General features: G+C 42.2%; 1 protein-coding gene across 9 annotated transcripts in view; it reads left to right on the forward strand.

Moving 5' to 3' along the window:
• CAST (calpastatin) overlaps nt 1-2,890 on the forward strand; it is a 64,157-nt gene extending 61,267 nt beyond the window's left edge. For all 9 annotated transcript variants that reach the window (XM_055790785.1, XM_055790784.1, XM_055790787.1 and 6 more), the window contains 2 exons: nt 433-499; nt 1,613-2,890. In XM_055790785.1, coding sequence (XP_055646760.1) covers nt 433-490 — 58 coding nt within the window. In that variant the 3' untranslated portion in view covers nt 491-499; nt 1,613-2,890. The remainder of the gene's footprint in view (nt 1-432; nt 500-1,612) is intronic.
• Nucleotides 2,891-18,498: the final 15,608 nt, after the last annotated feature.

Raw genomic sequence — 18,498 nt, forward strand, 5'->3', positions numbered from 1 at the left:
GTTTCAACTGATGGGGTTTTTCTTCATTATGAAATTGCCATACATGCTTTTTGTGTAACAACAGCACTGTCTTAAGAGTTTTCGATGTAAAACTGGGGATGTGTGTCTTTTAACTTCTCTCCAGAAGGATTTATTCATTAGTGTTTGAGTTGTGACTGGATCACTAGCACAGGTAAAAGGCATTTGAGAAATAGGGTATGAAAGAAGTCAGCCACAGCCCTCTTTATCTGAAGCAAAGAAAGTGATGGTGGAAAAATGAAAATACATATACACAACAGAAGTTAAAATACTGTTGCTAAACTTTCTGTATTTCAAATGCAGATCATATTTATGTCTGAACTGTGACCTCTGAGGAGTATCTGTCACTATTTTATTTCAAATTTTAGCTTAGTTCACAGTTTCTTATTATCTCTTGCTTCTCTTGCTCTTTAGGGGAAGGGACAGTCCTCCAGCAGCAAATCTGAGAAGCAGAAAACGAAATAAACATTAACATCACTGGGTGAGTTTTCTTCCTCCCTATTCTTTGAACTACCTCAAAGACAACTCATGCTAGTGCTATTAAAGCTGAGTTTTGGTGACTTGTCTTTTAACTGAACCAAGACATGGTTAGAGATGCTGTTAGACACACCACTTGGAATGACTTTGAACGTCAGTGTTCCTAGGCAGAAAGGACCGCCTTTTTTTTTTTTTTTTTTTTTTTTTTTTGTTAACACCCTTTGTCTGTACAGTTTGTATAGGATTTCTTCATGTAGCTAAATTCTTTCAGGTTCGTGTAACGGAAGATTCCAAGGCATGACATACTGCTTCCCTAGTAAGACCTTTTTACAGAGCAATGAAGACCAAGCACATCTCAACTGTTTTTATCTTTAGAACAGTGAGTTTATATAATTATTTCTGCACCAGGCTAATTTTGGAGCAGCGTCCAGAACAGATACAGAAAGCCCCACAGCTAAGCTGGCAGGTATAGCAGGTTTCAGTGTTCTGCTCTCAGCTTTCCTGGCACAAACACAGCCTGGTTCTGTACACGTGTTCCACTGCCACCATGTACTTCTTTGTACTTGGCTCGATCACATGCTTAATGTCAGAGTAAATAATTGAAGTCTTTCGTTGTCATCATGGAAGTATCCATGTCACTACATTTTGGTGCTTGGTCCAGGTGCTTCAGGCTGGAGGGTTTCCTGGGGTGTTGGAGGAGAGAGGCAAGGGCACATCCAGTGCTGGGCTCTGTCCACCCACATGCCAGCCAGGAGGGTCCAGGTTCTGTCATTCTAAACAACCTGTAGAGGATCCTCTCTTCTCTGACCGCCAAGGCGGTCCTGGCTCCTCTGAGGCCATGAGTAACGGTGTGCAGTGAAATCCCCTGTGAAGATTTGGCAGCTGGCTTCAAATGGACAAGACAGAGATGCATCGTTACCCTGCATCTGCAGTGGGCTTCTACCCTTACTGCAGTGTTGCTTTCAAACAGTAGCAAATGCCTTGTAGTATTAGGTCTTCCAGGATTTCTTTCTGTCACTATAGACTCAGGTTTGCAATCATTCTTCCCAGATGTGAGTTTTTTTCCAAGTTAAAGAAGATAAACACTCTTAACTGTTTTACTTTCTCTTCCCCTCAGGATCTTGGCATCTTTCTGTTGGTGGATAATTATTCTTGACGAACAAAAGCTGATGCAAAAAGCATGTGGTTATTCTGGGTGGGTTTTGTACAGTGGTACTTGCTGGACTTTGTTCATTTTTTTTTTTCTCCAGTAGTAGACTAAGGTAGCTTTTCTTCTTTTTCCATAGCCATTCATTTTATTATACTCATATACTTAGATTTTTATGTCATTTTCTTTAGTTTTCAAAGAGAAAGAATGCTTTATATTTGCAAGAAACTATTTCATAAATCAACAGCAATGCCAAAAAAAAATTCTAAAAATTTTTAAAATCTAAAAAAAAAAAAAAATTAAAAAAAATTCTGCAGACTTTTGCACATAATCACATAGTGCCTGTAAATCTCAAACGATTTTTTTATGTGCTAGCATTTTTAACATTGCATTAAGTATTCTGGAATATAATGAGCTTTAGTTATCCTCAGCCCGCTTCAGCCTGGCTGTGCAGCTTTTCTCAAGCCAGTTCCTGATGATGACACCATAGGTAAGCTGTGGGTAGCTAAAGAATGAAAAACTGGGGATTAACTGCTTCAAGTACATCTAGTAGTAGAATAGGTATTTTAGATACTGCCTTAACTGTAGTTAACACACCAGATAAGGATTTTAGTGGGTTTGTTTTATTTCCAGTCCTATCTGTCCTGTTACATTGTTAATGCAGGAGTCTCCTGGCCTGAACAGATACAAATCCTAGGGTAATAACCACAGGGTTACCATCACAGAAGAGGAGATAAAGAAGGCACATGAGCCTTAGCAGAGGTCAGAGAAGTTCCGGTCAACAGGCAGACTTTCTTACTTTATTTTGCACTGTTTCTAGTCCTTGCTTCTGTTCCTTGCACTCCAGAAGGGAACGCAGAAATAGGGCAGAAATCAATGCTGCAAGGACCAATGTCGCATTCACCTGCTCTCCAAGAGAACAGGCAAGAGCAGGCACCTCTCGTTAGTCTGCTGCAGACGGGGCTGTCGCAACAGAGGTGTGCCAAGTGCCTCAGTGTGTTTTTGTCTGTCTTCATAACCTGCAGAAACATCTTTTTGCACATCCTTAGACATGTACTGCTTCACCATTAGCTTGCTGGGGAAGGACATACCAGTGTTTGTACCGATGCCAAAATCTTCTAGTATGTAGCCTTGCAGACAGAGACAGCCCGGAGATTTAAGTTGGGGATATTTAGACTTTTGACTGTATTCTGTAGTCTGTACTCAGAACCTCTGTTCACACTAATAAAAGTTTTTATGAGTGCATGATGATGATAGTAACTTTTCATTCATGGTTGCTGTTATCTGAATAGCTACTGTAAGACAAAAGAAATTCTAGAAATAATTAAAAAAACCCAGACATTGTCATTTTAAAACTGAATGTGTTTAAAAAATACACTTGCAAAATACATCAGTGATGCTTCATGAAGGCCCTCACAATCTGATCAAGATCCAACTACAGTTTTTTCCCCTTTCCTTTGGTTTTCAAAGCTGTATTGCAGTTAACTAGGACCAAATTGAACCTGTGGACTTCCATTGTGTAGGGAAGCAGTTAAACAGTAAGCACAAAAGTTTTCAGAAAGGAAGCAATTATTTTGCTGAAAAATTCCAGTTAGAACTTCTGTTGAAAAGCATAATACACAGATGATTAACAGTCATCAGAAGAAACACTGTGTTTTCATGAAGCAGGTGAACCCTGCCCAACATCCCTGTACTCATCCGGATTCTCTCTGGGCATGCCTCTGGTTTTGTGAGCACACTGCCGTCACAGAACCGAGTCTGAAGTGTTTATTAGCATCAGCTCATACAGTTCTATCAATGACATTTATTGTGTTGAGATAATGACATACCAACATTCCTGTCTGTGATGCTCCCTTTATGCTGAAGGGGGCTGCAATGCATCTAACTGCAATTGCAAAACAAAATGCAAACCTGGCTAACTGGTGCTTCCATAATTAAAAAAACAAACAAACAAGAGGGGAGTGTGGAGTAAGAAGGGGGCCGTGGTATACTAGGAACACTACTTAATTTTCCCTGAAGTTGAGAAACTGGAGATGAAGCATTTAAAGCAGAAAACAGGAACACAAATTACTGCTCACCGCAGCAAAAGAAATGAATGTGCAAAATGACACAAGTGCTTTATCTAGAATACGTAAACTGTATTTTTGCTGCATTCCGTTTTCAGATCTGAAGACATTTTAAAGCAAACGACAATACCCGAAATACCAGAAAATGTTGTACACATGATGCACAGCCAACTCAGAATTCCTGTTTCCCTTAATGAGTTGATGCACAAGATGCTTCTCATATATAAAAGGATACAGCGAGCAAAAGAAAATGGTATTTTCTACAACATTGTGCCAGAGCTTTTCACTGTCAATAGCAGAACCCAACAGCCTTTCTGAACTCCAGTAAGATAGGTTTCCATTTCTTGGGCAGATATAATTTCTAGCTGACAGAAGAGCAAGGCACAGGAAAAAGCTTATGGTTAGTTCCAGATTATACATTTTCTCTATGTCTTTATCTTTGTTAAAGTTTCTGGCTGCTTCAGCATATCAGTGAGGAAACTGAGACCAGTCATAACTGCAGAAGAAATAAACACTATGTAATCATGGCAAGGGCATGGTTGCAACAGCAAAGGAATCAAGGGCATTTAAGCATGTGTGGTAATTAGTTGGATTTTTTTTTTTTTAGTACAGAAATGAATTTTTTCTGCACGCAGAGACAGTCATTCACAACTGCCTGTTAAAAAATCCACCTCCAAAATTTCATCTTGGCTTTCATAAGTAACTGCCCCTTCCAAGTGCGTAGTAATTTATCTCTTTAGAGCAGTTAGCTCACAGTGCTTATAATTACCCTACAGCAAGATATAAAGACCGTTAAGACTGACTGACTGTGAGTACAGGTAACAATAGCTGCATTTTAGTGAGGTGAAAAAAGGATAATTAGCCAAAACAAACTGATGTTTAATCATCTAAAGTAAAATTCACCCACTTCTACGCTCCCCCCCTCCCCACCCCCCCCACCCCCCAAGATATACATACTGATGTCTGCAGCAAAAGGAGTCGGGCAGGACTCCTGGGAGAGGTTGGTGTTTTGGGCCGGGGGGGTGTCAGAAGTGCAGCAGGAATTCAGCGTCACCCTGTCACAGCTGCCTCCAGCCCCCTGACAGACTACGTGCAGCATGCAGGGACACAGTCCTCATATTTACTTTGGCAGACGTAAATTACAAAGTTTAATTACAGTTGGTACGTGGGTTTTTTTAATAATGTGATGCTTGATCTGAGGTACGTGTTTGTAAAAAGTTACTCTCCTGGAAACATAAACCGTAAAGATAAATTGCTCCAGAGATTTACCACACTTAGGGGTTAAGAAGAGCTGCCAGTTGTGTCTTTGCAGGAAAGGCAGAGGAAGGTTCAGCATTTGCAGGTGGAAAGCTTACCTTGGTTCTTTGTCTCCCAGCTCTTTCTGCTTTTTCAGAAGCAGTGTATTTCAGATTTCTAGTAGTCAGCCTCCCCTGCACCTCTGTTCACTGTTCCATGTTCCTTGTAGAGGCGTTGCCTGGTGAAAGGCAGCAATGAATGGCCTAGTTCTGTTCCCAGCAAAACACAACCATGAGAGAGAAAAATACCAAGCAGCAGCATCAGACTGCCTTACAGCTCCTTCCAAAGGGACTAGTTGTGCTGTCCCTCCATCCTTGAGTTTTCACAGTTTTTCAGTGCTTTTCAGTTATTTCTGACAAGCATAAGCAAGGTCCCTTAATTTACAGGTGGTTGTTTTGCCACCATGTTTTGACAGTCTCAAATTTTCGATCCGTCCATTGTCTGTTGTCTTCAATGGTTTCATTGCTGGACACAGCAAAGCCATGCACTTTTTTCCTCCAGAGAACTGAAGAATTCTTTCACCTGTTGAGAAAAGTGTGAAAGAACAGTTGGTGAAGAGACAGCAGTGTCTTTTAGTTGCACAGAAAGACCAGCAAGAAATTTGTGAATCTCAAAGCCGGCCTTGGGTCTTCCACCCCTCTTCCTGCTCACCCTCCACCCCAAGAACAGTTTTTAATAAAGGTTTCATAGTGGCTGGATCTCAGCAGCTGAGGAAGATTACATTTCAAATCAAATTACACAAAACACAGTTGAAGGAGCTGTTATGTCAGGTGAGGAGCTGGTTCCCGCTTATTTAACAAACCCTTCAGCATTTCAGTTGCAGCACTCGCAGGCAGGACAGCAGCATTCCAATGTGGACTTGCATCACCAGGGAGAACAAGTATCCCCTGCTCTGCCTGATGGCTGCTCTGCTGTGTGACACCTTCGCTGGACCGTCACTTAACGTCCCAGACTGTGAGCCAAAATGGGTGTTCTCCAACTCCACCAGTGCTTGGGAACCCATTAGCTGCATCTTTGAAGCACTTGGGAATGCAGCCATGGGAAACTGGGGGCTGCTTGTACTCCTTGCATTCATCGCATTCCCTGTTGCTGCTGGAAGTGGTGGCAGCTGCCTTCCTCACTTGTTTTTGTTTCCTCTCCCTCTGTCCTGCTCCCCCCACACCCTTTTTTTTTTTTCTTAAAGGAGGCACTCCTAATCGCAAGGCTTACGGTGGGAATGTAATACAGCCTCACACTTGAGTTGGTGTTAATGGTGGAGAGGTACATTCAAAAGACACAGTGACTATACATACTGCATAAATTAAATACATTATTTTCTGATAATTGACCTCAATGAGTGCAATGTAAGATGTAAATATTGTACAAAGTACAAGAAAGATACAAATAGGATATGAGGAAGGGAGTTGCTGGATTTTCTTTCTCAACCTTATACTGACTTTGTATTCAGAGGCTCGTACCTAAGTGTTGCGGATCTCCCAGGGAGATGCAGTCACATTTCGGGGTAGGACAAAAAAATGTCCCTGCACTCTGTGCCGCTGGCCGAAACACTGCTATTGACACACTCCGTGAGTCATTTAAAAAAGATTTAAAATGAAGATTGAGAACTAAGTGCAAACCAATGTACTGCACCTATATTCTTTAATTTTATATTTAATATGGTTGCATTACTCACAGCTGTATTTTGCCCTAAAGCAGAAAATTTTAAACTGGTGAAAAAGCAGCAACTTGTGAAAAGAAATTGTTAGAGATGCCATTAAAACTGCACACTGACCAGTCTTGAGTTTTTTTAAGATTGACAGAGATTGTGGAACAAGTAGGCAAAATGATTATCATATATGACATCCAGGAGCATGGAGAATTTTCCCCAGAATAGAAGACTTAGAACAGTGGTGTATTTCTCACTGTCCTTCAGCATTTTTCTTCTGTCTGCTCAGAGAAAAAAACTGATTGTTACATTTTTTTCTCAGTACTTTGCAGAGTGGGTAGAAGATATTACTAGAGGCAGGTAAACCATGAACACTTTGGCAGACAAATATGCATACTCTGCAGCAAAGTCCGCTGCTTAAACAATGAACATCTTTCTCCTTGCCATTGAGTTAATCCTCTCCCTCAAGTAATCTAACTCATCACCAGTATCATCTTTTTTCAAGGGAACAGCAGGCTGTTACCCTGATGCCTCATAACTGGTCGTGCTTTTAACATGTTAAGATTTAATCCAGATTTTCTTTTCAGTTATACTACAACTCTTTTTTTTAAACCAGAATCTGAATGGCTTACCTGTGCAAGCTGTGACCTCGTTAAGTACCAACTTGTCATGCCAGTGACAGTGCTTGCTATGGAATTCAAACTGAGTTCAAACCTGGCAAAAAGAATCACTTACATTCAGAAAATGTCTATTTTTGTAGAAAGTATAGAGTTTTTAAAGTACAATTGGGTAGAGAGAGCAGTAAAACAACTTGCGTTTCTTAAATTTCTCCCAATTTTCTTTTAAAAATGTCCCAAGCTAGATGTTCTAATATGCGGAAGATCCTGAGTTCTTGTGTCACCATGCAGACCTTGATCCATTAACGTAAGAATTAATAACAGAAATGGAAGCTGTTTAGACCGATAGATAAAGCTGACAAATTACCATTCCCTTAGTATTTGGTGCTGTGGTTGAGAGTTCACATTTCTACAAGTCCTGACACATCATTTCTGCTTGGTTACTTCCAACTTTTCACAACATACTCCTCAGCCACATCCATCTTTCCCATTTCTGTTACTTTCACAGTTACAGTTATTTGGCAGACCTGTATTCTGAATATAAAGGATAACAACAAGGCTACATTTTGCTCCTACTCAAAATTTCAAAATTAATATGAACTTCACTCCTTCTCCTGTAAGAAAGGTATTTGTTCTACACAAAGTGTAAGTGGAAAATTTAGGCTTGCAGGTGCTGCTCATGACTACAGTGTCCAAACCGCAGTGCAATGCAAGAATAAATGAGTAATCAAACAGCTAAGGTATGTCTCAGGTGATACCTGAACACAGCTAAATCTGTGTCCCATGCTGTCACCCCCATTAAATAGTAGAAATCAGGTTCAGAGAATGCACGGTTTGAAGCTTACACCTCAAAGCTTCAGTGGTGCTCAGCTCTCTTTAAAAGCAGGAGCCCTCGAATTTTTAAAAGAAAGGGATAGCATATGTACCTATAACCAGAGTAACTACAAAGACAAGAACTGTCTGTCACGCAAAGATAAGGTATCTGAATGGCTGTTTAATGGCATTTTGTCCTAATTTGCTACTGCGAATTCTAAGCACCTTGATGACACCAAAACACAGGAATGGAAATGTGCAGCCACTTCCTCCAACCATATTTATTCTGTAAAGCATTTTATACATCATGGAATTCAAAAGCTATGAAACAAGAGTGAATAATTCTATTTCCTGTTCCAGTGTTTGCAGATTTTCCCCAAACACATTTCTGTTCCTGTGTAACTACTTACCACTGCAGTTTGTCCTTAATTCCACCGAGGCTAAGAGCTAATTCAGTGTTCTCTCCCTCTACACTGAACAAGTTCAGTCTGTATTTACTGAGGATGAAATCCTAGCCATTGGATGTCTGCTCCAACAGCATACACTGCTGCTTTCACGTCTGCTGGCAAGCTACAAGTTGAATAACAAGTTACTCTCCGCGTCCTATTCAGAAATGTATGTAGAAACACAACCATGCCACCACCAAACATCAGTTGGCATAGCAGACAATTTATTAAAAAATACTGGTTCCTCAGGGGTATAGGGGTATTAGAAAGTGATCCCTGTGGCTGGTAAACAGTTAAATATAACAAGCTATATCTCGGTATTGTTCCTGCCTTGGAAATGACTTCCAGAAATTTTGGACTCATTGTTCCTTCCCCCCGTGGCTCCCCTCCCCCCCTCCCTCCTTTTTTTTTTTTTAAATATATATTTCTTTCTTGGCTACACCCAGTCACATACTGATAATGGCTGTCTGGCCTGTCCAGAACAATCTCTCAAAGACATTTTGGAGGGTGTTTTAGGGAATTCTTACATCATAGCAAGAAACAAAAATTAGGTGAAGTTCATGAACAGTAATTACCTATTTTTACAGTGGTTATAGGTCAGTCTTCAGATATATAAACGAAGGAATACATGTGATATTCACTTTTCAGAACATCTTTAACAACCCAAGCTGTGGAGAACCGCATGATGTACGGGCTAGTTTGGGCACGTTATGCACCAAACAGTGAACACACTGGGAAGCTGAAGTATAAGATACAAAAACTAAGAAGGTTCAGATTGCAGAATGGACTGAGTTTAGCTCTTTTCATAAATTAACTCTAGTGTAATTAAACCAAGTATCAGAAACAATAGTAATAGTTAGCACAGACCTCAATGTTCCATTGGATTTCTGCCATTCGGTGCAATATTCTTTCACTTTGTCTAGGCATAGCTGGTACCTGTGCACTCATGCAAACAGTAGGAGCAAGTTCCTAAGCAATTGCTCAGACACTGAGCCTTCATCACTCCAAGACTGCCCGTCAATCGGGTCTTTAAATAGGCTGATTATATACCCCTAAAATAAGGTAACAGTAAAGATGTATTTTAAAGTGTGTTTTACAGGGTACAAGCAGCATTAGAAAGTTCTAGGTACTTAAAATGTTTTACCTTTAACTGTTTCTCTGTACCATCCATATCCCTCCACTTCACAAGCCTGTATGTAAGTATCATCTCATTCATACCTTGGAGTACAGGCAAGATTTCTCTTTCACATTTCAGTTACAAAGTTAAATCTAAAGCTTTGCAAATTGACGGGGTTTTTTATTCTAAGGAAGTAGAAGAGAGGGGATAAAAGAAGTCATAATTAAGCTTCACAGGTAAACTTGAAAACAAAATCCAAGCTAAATGTTTTTCTGAAAACTATACAAATAGGAAAGCCATAAAGGTATTGCCAAATCCCTTTTAACTTTGCTTTTTGAAGTGAAATGTGGCTGAGCTATGAAACCTAATATTTAATCTTTGAACTAAGAAATGGATTGTATGAGAATGATGTAGAAAGATCAACTTTTTTTCTCCCATGCCTCATATGCTAAGGTTATCAAGTACAGTCTCTCCCTCTCTGCTACCGCTTTTGCTCTGCAAACCACAGAAGCCCAATGACTGAGATCACTTCCTTGGCAACACTCTTTAGCATGACATGCAGATACTTAGCCTGCAGTAAACCTCAAAGCTAAAATCCCAGCTGCTTCTTCACTATCTTTACCTGACTTTGCAAACTGTCTTCTACCTCTGCCAGGATATTCATCTCAGTGATTTCTTCCAAGAGAAAATGACAGATGTCTTTTCTCACTCTCCCTGTCCATTTTTTCATCCTCCTGCAAAACTTTTTTTCTGCTTCCTTTCCATGTTTCTGTTCAGCTCCCCACACATACTCATTTTGTCCTTATTCACCTGTCTCTTCAGCCTCAAAATACATGTTCTAGTCACGCATCATAAAATGCACCCTGCTTGACCCAGTTTCTGTCTTTAATTGTCCCTTCTTCCTTTCCTCTCTAAGCTCCTTGAACATGCTGAACAATCTCTTCACTCTCCTCTTTTCAAACTAGAAAGACCTTTTTTCTGCTGTCCAAATCAAAATCCTGACAAGCCCTGCTGGCATCACCTTGTGAGCTGCCACCTCAAATTTGTAAGGTCTTAATTATCTTCCAGCTCTCCCCACTACCCTATTTCTTGAACACCATACACTCAGACGAGTAGTTACTTCTGTCATTTTAGCTCTCTGCGCCAGGCTATGCACAACGGTATACAAAGCACCTCTAAGATGCAGCCTTTTCTAAGGCATCCACAGAACTAATACTAATCATGACCAGCATTGCATCACATATTCATGACTGTAACAGCCTGGTTTCTAACTGGCAAATGGCACCAGTATCTTTCCATGTGCCAAAAACATTATACTAGTCCATAACTTCACATTAGCATCCTTCCGTTAGCATGTTTTTATTGAACATGACGTTTCACTAAATAGGCTTAGATAAATCCACTGCAGTCAAGAGAAATCCAGGGTTTACACTGCTGTAAGCAAGAAAAGAATATGCTCTGAGTCTGTTTAACAGATTTAGTGCGTACTACATACATTATCAACAGTTCCTTCCTCAGTGATACATACTCATAAATACAGAGTTTGTATTTGTTTAAGACTTGGACAGAAGGCCTTACATCGCAAGCTGGAATACGTTGTTAATGAGACTTGCTCTGTCATTGCTGCTGACCAGTGTATGGTTCTCTTTCAAAAGATTAGTCAGATGACCCCATCCATCATCTTTGTAGTGCACAATGTAAAACTCATTCATGTCCACGCTGAATTTAATCCACTCCACCTCTTCTGGAAGGATAATGTCATATGGAAACAAAAATGTAACTCAACATTTTTTTCGTAGTGATTGAAACACATCCTAGTACTATACCCAATAATAACATTACTCTCATTTCACTGACTTAAAGAACAGAGTAACATGGTGTCTGAATATATTAAGATATTGTGATAGCGATATTACTGAGCTGACAAAAATTTGGTTCTCTGGTACCAGTAGTTCCATTTCCCCATTCTTAAAAAAACCCTGCAAAACTAAAAGGTTTGCAAACAAATTTTGAATAAATAATTGCCTAATTAGTCATAGAAATTACCTGCTTTAGTTGTCATCAAAAATCTCTGAACAGTGTCAGATTTACCGGTAATGTAGGTTAGGGGAATGTGCCTCAAGTACCTATTGCAAAACAGAAGTGCATTGTTTAATGAAAGAACTTTGCAAAAGCTTCTCCAACTTGTCACAGCCTAACCACTGAGCAGTAATATCTTTTGCCTGCACTGTAACAGCAACGGGCTGTGCTCACACCTCTGACTTCAGTGCAGAGCCTAGCTAGCTGTCATTTAGTTTGCTCCGGGGATCACTAACACTGAAGCCACAACAACACAGAGTTTCCAGTCCAGTTCCACTAGCATGTCTCCAGCACAGGTGTACCCAGCCCACCCTGACGCCCAGTCACCGCAGCTCTGCAGGTCCTGGCACCTCAGACAGGCACACAGGGTCCAGTGATGCCTGTAAGTACTACTGATGCTGAGCTACACAGGGAAACACTCACAACCGAACAACTCAGGCAGCATTCCTTATGAAACAGTAAAAGCTCTTACTGTACATCATGGTGTGCCAGTGGAGAGTGTTTTGGCTTGTGTGCTGGGATTTCCCCCATTTTGTTTACCCTGTGGATGAAGAAGAATCTGCTCCCTTCATGTAGCATTCCTGCTGCAGGTGGACGTTCTTCCCTCTCACTGGATCAGTTACCAGGGGAGAACCTTTTTGCATCCAAGTGTCCATCAGTGCCCTCACATCAAGAGTCTCTTGTTCAGTCCAGTGCTGGGTTTTAGCGAGGGAGAAAGAGGAAACATAAGAAGAGTAGAAGATGGGAGTTCTCTGACAGTGAAACAAGAAATGGGTATGTAAAAAGTCTGTACAAGCTGCTGAACATAGGTATGTTTAGCTGGATGGATATCACAACATCTCCAGCAGGTTTTCTTGTAGACAATTCCATATAGTTCATGACATCTCTTAAAGTATTGCCGTTTTTCAGTCAGCCCTAGGCACAGGAGTAGGATTTGTGTCCAGTCTTGGAAAAAACAAATTTCCAATAGAACTGAAGAAACTTACACTTTTGCTAGAACCATGCTCAGGTGGCAGGTAATGGTTTTGGAAGGTGCACATATCAATGCCACAGCACAAAACAGCAACACGGGAGGGCACAGATTCATGTCAAACTCCTAAATACTGATGGGTAAAAACCTAGATGCTTACTGCATTTGAAGATGATTTTTGGCTTCCTCTGTAAAACCCACATCCCCTTTTAGTTCATTTTTGTCAGTACCGTAGGGCAAATCTGAAAGGAAAAAAAAAATAATTCTGGTAATCTCTCTTTGATGTCATAATCAATAGTACTGGTCACAGTCTTCAGTACTATATGTTAGAGAGACATATTATTCATGAGAAGTTATTAAATTGGAAAAAAACCCAAGACAATAAGGAATACTTGCAGTTGTCGTGCTGTTCCACAAATCTTCATTTGCAAATGCTGCACGACTTCAGCTTTAAACACATCAGTCAGGTAGTGCTTCAGCATATTTAATATACAGGATCCCTGAACAAAGAGTGACAAAAGTTTCTACAAAATCGCTCATTAGCTGGCAAGATGCTTGTTTCAGAAGATTTTCAGCATGCCACTGATCTACATAACACTTCACTTTTGTTGTCTCTCTGATTAAAAAAAGTCAGGTTCTGTGTATATTGAAACAGTACGTTGTTTTTTGGTGATCACTGGTCTTGATTGAGTAAGTTATGATATTTGTTTTAATTTTTTTTTTTAATTACTACACAGGGCAGCACCATATAATGCTCCAGTGAAAAATGTTCCATGGTTTAAGAACCCCAAAAATGGTTTAAGACTACATTCATACAGAGGAAACATTTTACAAATGGAAGCAACTGCCACTTTAATCCGCTCAGATGTTTTGGACAAGAAACTATTCCAGTCATAAAACCATTAACACCATGTGTCAGGGATGTCTTATATGTAGGGATGAAATCAGTAAAATACAATTGTACAAGCAGTACAACTGAAATCAATAGCAATTACATATTTTACCTTCTGACAAGAAACACTATCAAACATTTCTAAAATTTGAGCTGGATCTTCCACAGGAGTAGATACAGGATGTGATGAATTTAATGCATTCACTGCCATTAAAACATCTCCTTAAGAAACAGTTTTCCTAACAGAAGGCAAAAACAAGTATTACTATTATATTGTTCTCAGTGACCACCGGGTCCCTATTCATTCACTTTTCAGTCCAATCCACATGGACTGAAAGAAAGCAAAAGATCTTCCTTTTTATTCCAGAGCATATTAAAAAAAAAAAAACAATAAAAAAAGTATGTAATACAGACAGCCAAATGAGTTAGAAGTAACTTCAACAGTTGATGTAGTTGAAGATGTCTCTGCTTATTGCAGGGGGGTTGGACTAGATGACCTTTAAAGGTGTCATGGTTTAATCCCGGCCGGCAACCGCACAGCCACTCGCTCTCTCCCCCTCTCCCAGAGGGACAGGGAAAAGAATTGGAAAGGAATGTAAAAGTCAAGGGTTGAGATGAGAACAATTTAATAGGTAAAGCAAAAGCATAAGCAAAGCAAAGCAAGGAATTCATTCGCCACTTCCCATGGGCAGGCAGGTGTTTGGCCATCCCCAGGGAAGCAGGGCTCCGTCAAGCATAACAGTTACTCAGGAAGACAAACGGCATAATGTCAGATGTCCCCCCCTTCCTTCTTCTTCCCCCAGTTTATACACTCAGCATGACATCATATGGTATGGAATATCCCTTTGGCTAGCTTGGGTCACCTGCCCTGGCTGTGTCCCCTCCCAATCTCCCGTGCACCCCCCAGCCCTCTGGCTGGCAGGGCCTAGGAAACTGAGAAGTCCTTGATTTAGTATAAACGTCACCCAGGAACAACTAAAACCATCAGTGTCCTATGGACATTGTTCTCACATCAAATCCAAAACAAGCATTGCACCAGCTAAGAAGAAAATTAACTCTATCCCAGCTGAAACCAGGACAAAAGGTCAACCCAAACTGTTCAGTGATCTATTCTATGACTCTTAAAACAGTCAGGCTAGTAAGACTTAAAAATAACTCCAAAAAGACACCCACACATTCCAACGGTTTGATGACAGACCAGTCAGTTGCCATAAAATAGATCTTAAGAAAAAAACCAACCAAAAAGGTGGATTTCCGTATTACCATGCCACTGTAGTGCTATGGCTAAATACTGCTCAGATGCATTGTTCATCTCACTTTGGTAGAAAATTTCTTATATCAGACCTCTGCTAAAACTAGGAAAGGTTTTAGTGTTTTCAGGTCTGTGAAATAAGATATAATAATTTCTTTACATTTTTGGAAGCCTAAATGTCTTTTAAAAAAATACACTTTCACTGCAATCATTAATTTCCATCATAAATTCCTGAAAATATTTACATATAGTTAAATCAACATTCCTACCCTTCAGCGTTCATATCAGATAATCCTCTCAAACAGAAATTTAGAAGTGGTTCCCAGCACAAATCTGCTCCATGTTTGTCCTTACTAATTAGTGGATTTAGAAGGCAGTTACAATACAGTAGGGGATGCTTACAGCACTCAGTTCTGGATGGGTAACATTGACTGACACATACACCATAAAGGTTGCAAACCCTTCATTTAAGTACAGATCATCCCACCACTCCATAGTAACAAGGTTGCCAAACCACTGGGCGTAAAAAAGAGAGAATAATTTCTGAATTTGAATACACAATTTATCACAAAGGTTGCTGTATTCTAACCTGTATGAAACTATATTTATTCTATCTTAATGACTTTTAAGGAACCTTTTTTACTGATGCAGTGTGGTCTGGACTCCTCCCATTGCATTTCTCATGTTAATGCTAATACGCTAAAACACTGGCCTCCACTCACCTTTCAAGAAACCTTGTTAAAGAAACCATGTTTGGCAGGAGAGCGACATATGCAATAGTTAGCCTTTCCAAACTTTTATGTTCCTATTTTGGTGGCCTGCCATTAATTTCAAGGGCTGACAATGGTGTAAAGGTTCATAACAGTGTTCATAACCAAAAAAAAAAAGTCGTAACAGGGTTCTAAGGCATGTTGTATGTCCTGTTCCCGATAAGGGCTGCCCCGAGGCCAGCAGGTGGTGTTGTGCAGATAAAGGATGTTTCTGGTACAGCCAGCAGAGTTTCCTCTCCTTCAGCCATGCAAGAGTTGCTGGTATGGTCAAGGGATGCTTTACTGCCCAGCTCATTACACAGAGGCCAAGGCCTAACAAGGATCCCTGAGGCTGCAGAGTGGCCCTGGGTGGGAAATGCACTGTCACACTTGGGGCCCCATGTGTGGCCGGTTGGAGCCTCTCCAGCTGTCTGCGGAACAGCAAGGCTCCACAGGGTCGTGTCTGGGGTCCTTGTAGGGGGCCTAGTGTCTGGGGGCCCTAGTGGACAGCAGGGCTTTCCAGGGGCACATGCAGGACCTGATGTGGTCCCTACAGCTGTCTGGGGGGTGGCAAGGCTCTGCAGGGGTGCATGGGGGGCCCAGCAGAACTCTGCTGGGGGACTGGGGGCAGCAGGGCCAGGCAGAAGGGAGGTGAAGAGCTCAAATGCACGTGAAGTTCCACAGTTGTCTTATCAATGGCAGGGAGACACAGGCAGGCCAGCTGTGCCAAGGCCTCTGCTGCTGGCCTGCAGGATGCCCGGTTCCTTCCTGGGCTGCCATCCCAAGCGTTCCTCTCACTGCCCTGACACAGCACTTGGCTGCTGCTTCAGGCCTCACAGGCAGTACACCCACTGGAGCTGTGGGCCACGGCCTGCCCATCCCCTACCCCAGAAAACTGAAGCGCTGCAGAAAGCACACACACATTCAGGCTGGGATGTCCCTGGAGAGGGCAGGGCAGGCAAAATCTTTCCTGCACCTTTCCTCTTGGTTTTGCAGCCCAGCAGAGCAGCTGGCACCTTGGGGCCACGATGCAGGGTTAGGTGTGCCCTGCAGGGCAAGGAGGCAGGTCCGGCTGCTCAGGTGGTGCCAGTGTGCAGAGCATCACACATCAGCTCTGCACACAGCTCCAGCAGCACAGCCAGCAGTTTCCCAGGGCAGGGGTCCTCCTCACCCTCGCCCTCCAGAGCCAGTAGCACAGCAGTTGCAGGCAGGATCTGGAAGGAGGCCCTTGAGCCGCAGCACCCTGATCACTGTGAGTCTGTGCCACCCCTGTGATGGCTGATGCACTGGTTCATGCCAGTCTCTCTGCCAACCCCATGGCCAAGACTCCCAACCAGGGAGGTGCTCATTACCACTGCCTCATCAGTGGGCTCCTTGGGCTACCAGGTCCTTGCAATTTCCCTCTCCACTGGTAGCTCTGTATCCTCACATTCTGCCTGGCAGCCTGGCCAGGAGGGGAAACACACAGTGAGTAGCAGGAACAACTGAGAGCGAGACAGCAGGCCCCGAGGTCACACTGCTGGCCTATGGGCATCTTGCTGCCCACCAGCACTCCCAGGCCCTTCTCTGCAGAGCTGCCTCCCTGCCCATCAGCCCCAGCCTGTGCTGGTGTGTGGGGCTGTTCCTCCCCAGGTGCGGGACCTACACTTGCCTTGGCTGACCTTCACAAGGTTCCTCTGCACCGAACCATCCAGCCTGCCCAGGTCTGGCTGAAGGGCAGTACAGCTGTCTAGTGTGTCTGAGGGATGGGGTTAAAGAAATTTTAGTAGATCTAATTGCTTAACTGTTACCTAGATTGTTGTTGATAAATAATGCTTTCTTTTACTATTGTGTAAATTACCTGAAGCAGGGAGGCTACAGTTCCTCCTGAAGGACAGTTTGTGATGAGAACTAGCTAAAACCAACTCTGCTTGGACAAAGACCAAGGAACAACTGAGTCTGCGGGAAGAGAGAAGGTTAAAAGTTCAGAGCAAGGGAGATACCAAGCCTTCATCTCCACGACGCCCACCAAGATGCACTATGCAAGTGTGGTTGGGAGGAACTTATGGAAATGACTTCTTGGAACTAATTTTAATATGAAGTGGGGCTAGGTTATGAATATGTATAGGCGTATTTGGAAATCTTACGTATATGCAGCATTTGATTATATACATTGAGGCAAGTTGTTGCCCTTGGCACACATGACTGGTGGGACTACCCCTGGTGCTGCCCAGCGCTGAATAAACATACCTACTCTACAATCGGATAAGACCCTGGAGTCTGATTCTGCATGCCATGCCGGCCGCTTCTCCCCATTTTGTATCATCAGCAAACTTGCTGGTGGTGCGCTCGCTCAGTGCCTTCATCCAGGTCGCTGATGGGTAAGTTGAAGGTTCCAGAGGTTAGCCCGCTTTTGCTTGGCAGCTGGTTGGGCATAAATCTACCCTTGGGCGGTGGTAGGTGCTTGCCCTTTGCCTTCAGATTGCTTGCTTTGTTTTTATTTATTCACCCAAGTGAAATAAAAAAAAAAATAGATTTGTTTTTGTCTTCTTCCAATTCCCCTTTGCCTGTGATGCAACAATTTTCATCTTGATTCACCAAGCTGCTCACTTTTACTCTCCCTTTTTTCTTTCCCCAACCCAAACAAGCAGCTGTGTGTAGCTTTGCAGCTCGCCCGGGGTTAAGCCTCAGCACTATGGTATCCTGCCTTGTTTTCGTCCATATCAGTGATGAGGTGCACTCCAACCCTTTCATTCCTTGTCTTTAGTGTGTGAGTCCCTCAGGGAATGGCTGAGAACGTGGCACTGAAATTAATCCATGGGTTTTGTAACAGGAGACGGTAGTAATCGGGACAAAAGGACACAAGGAGCCGTTAACTGGCAGCACCCCACCTGGAAGAGACATCTCCACAAAGCAGAACACATTTGCTTTGCCC

This window comes from Falco peregrinus, chromosome Z, assembly GCF_023634155.1.
Source record: "Falco peregrinus isolate bFalPer1 chromosome Z, bFalPer1.pri, whole genome shotgun sequence".
Classification (NCBI taxonomy): Eukaryota; Metazoa; Chordata; class Aves; order Falconiformes; family Falconidae; genus Falco; species Falco peregrinus.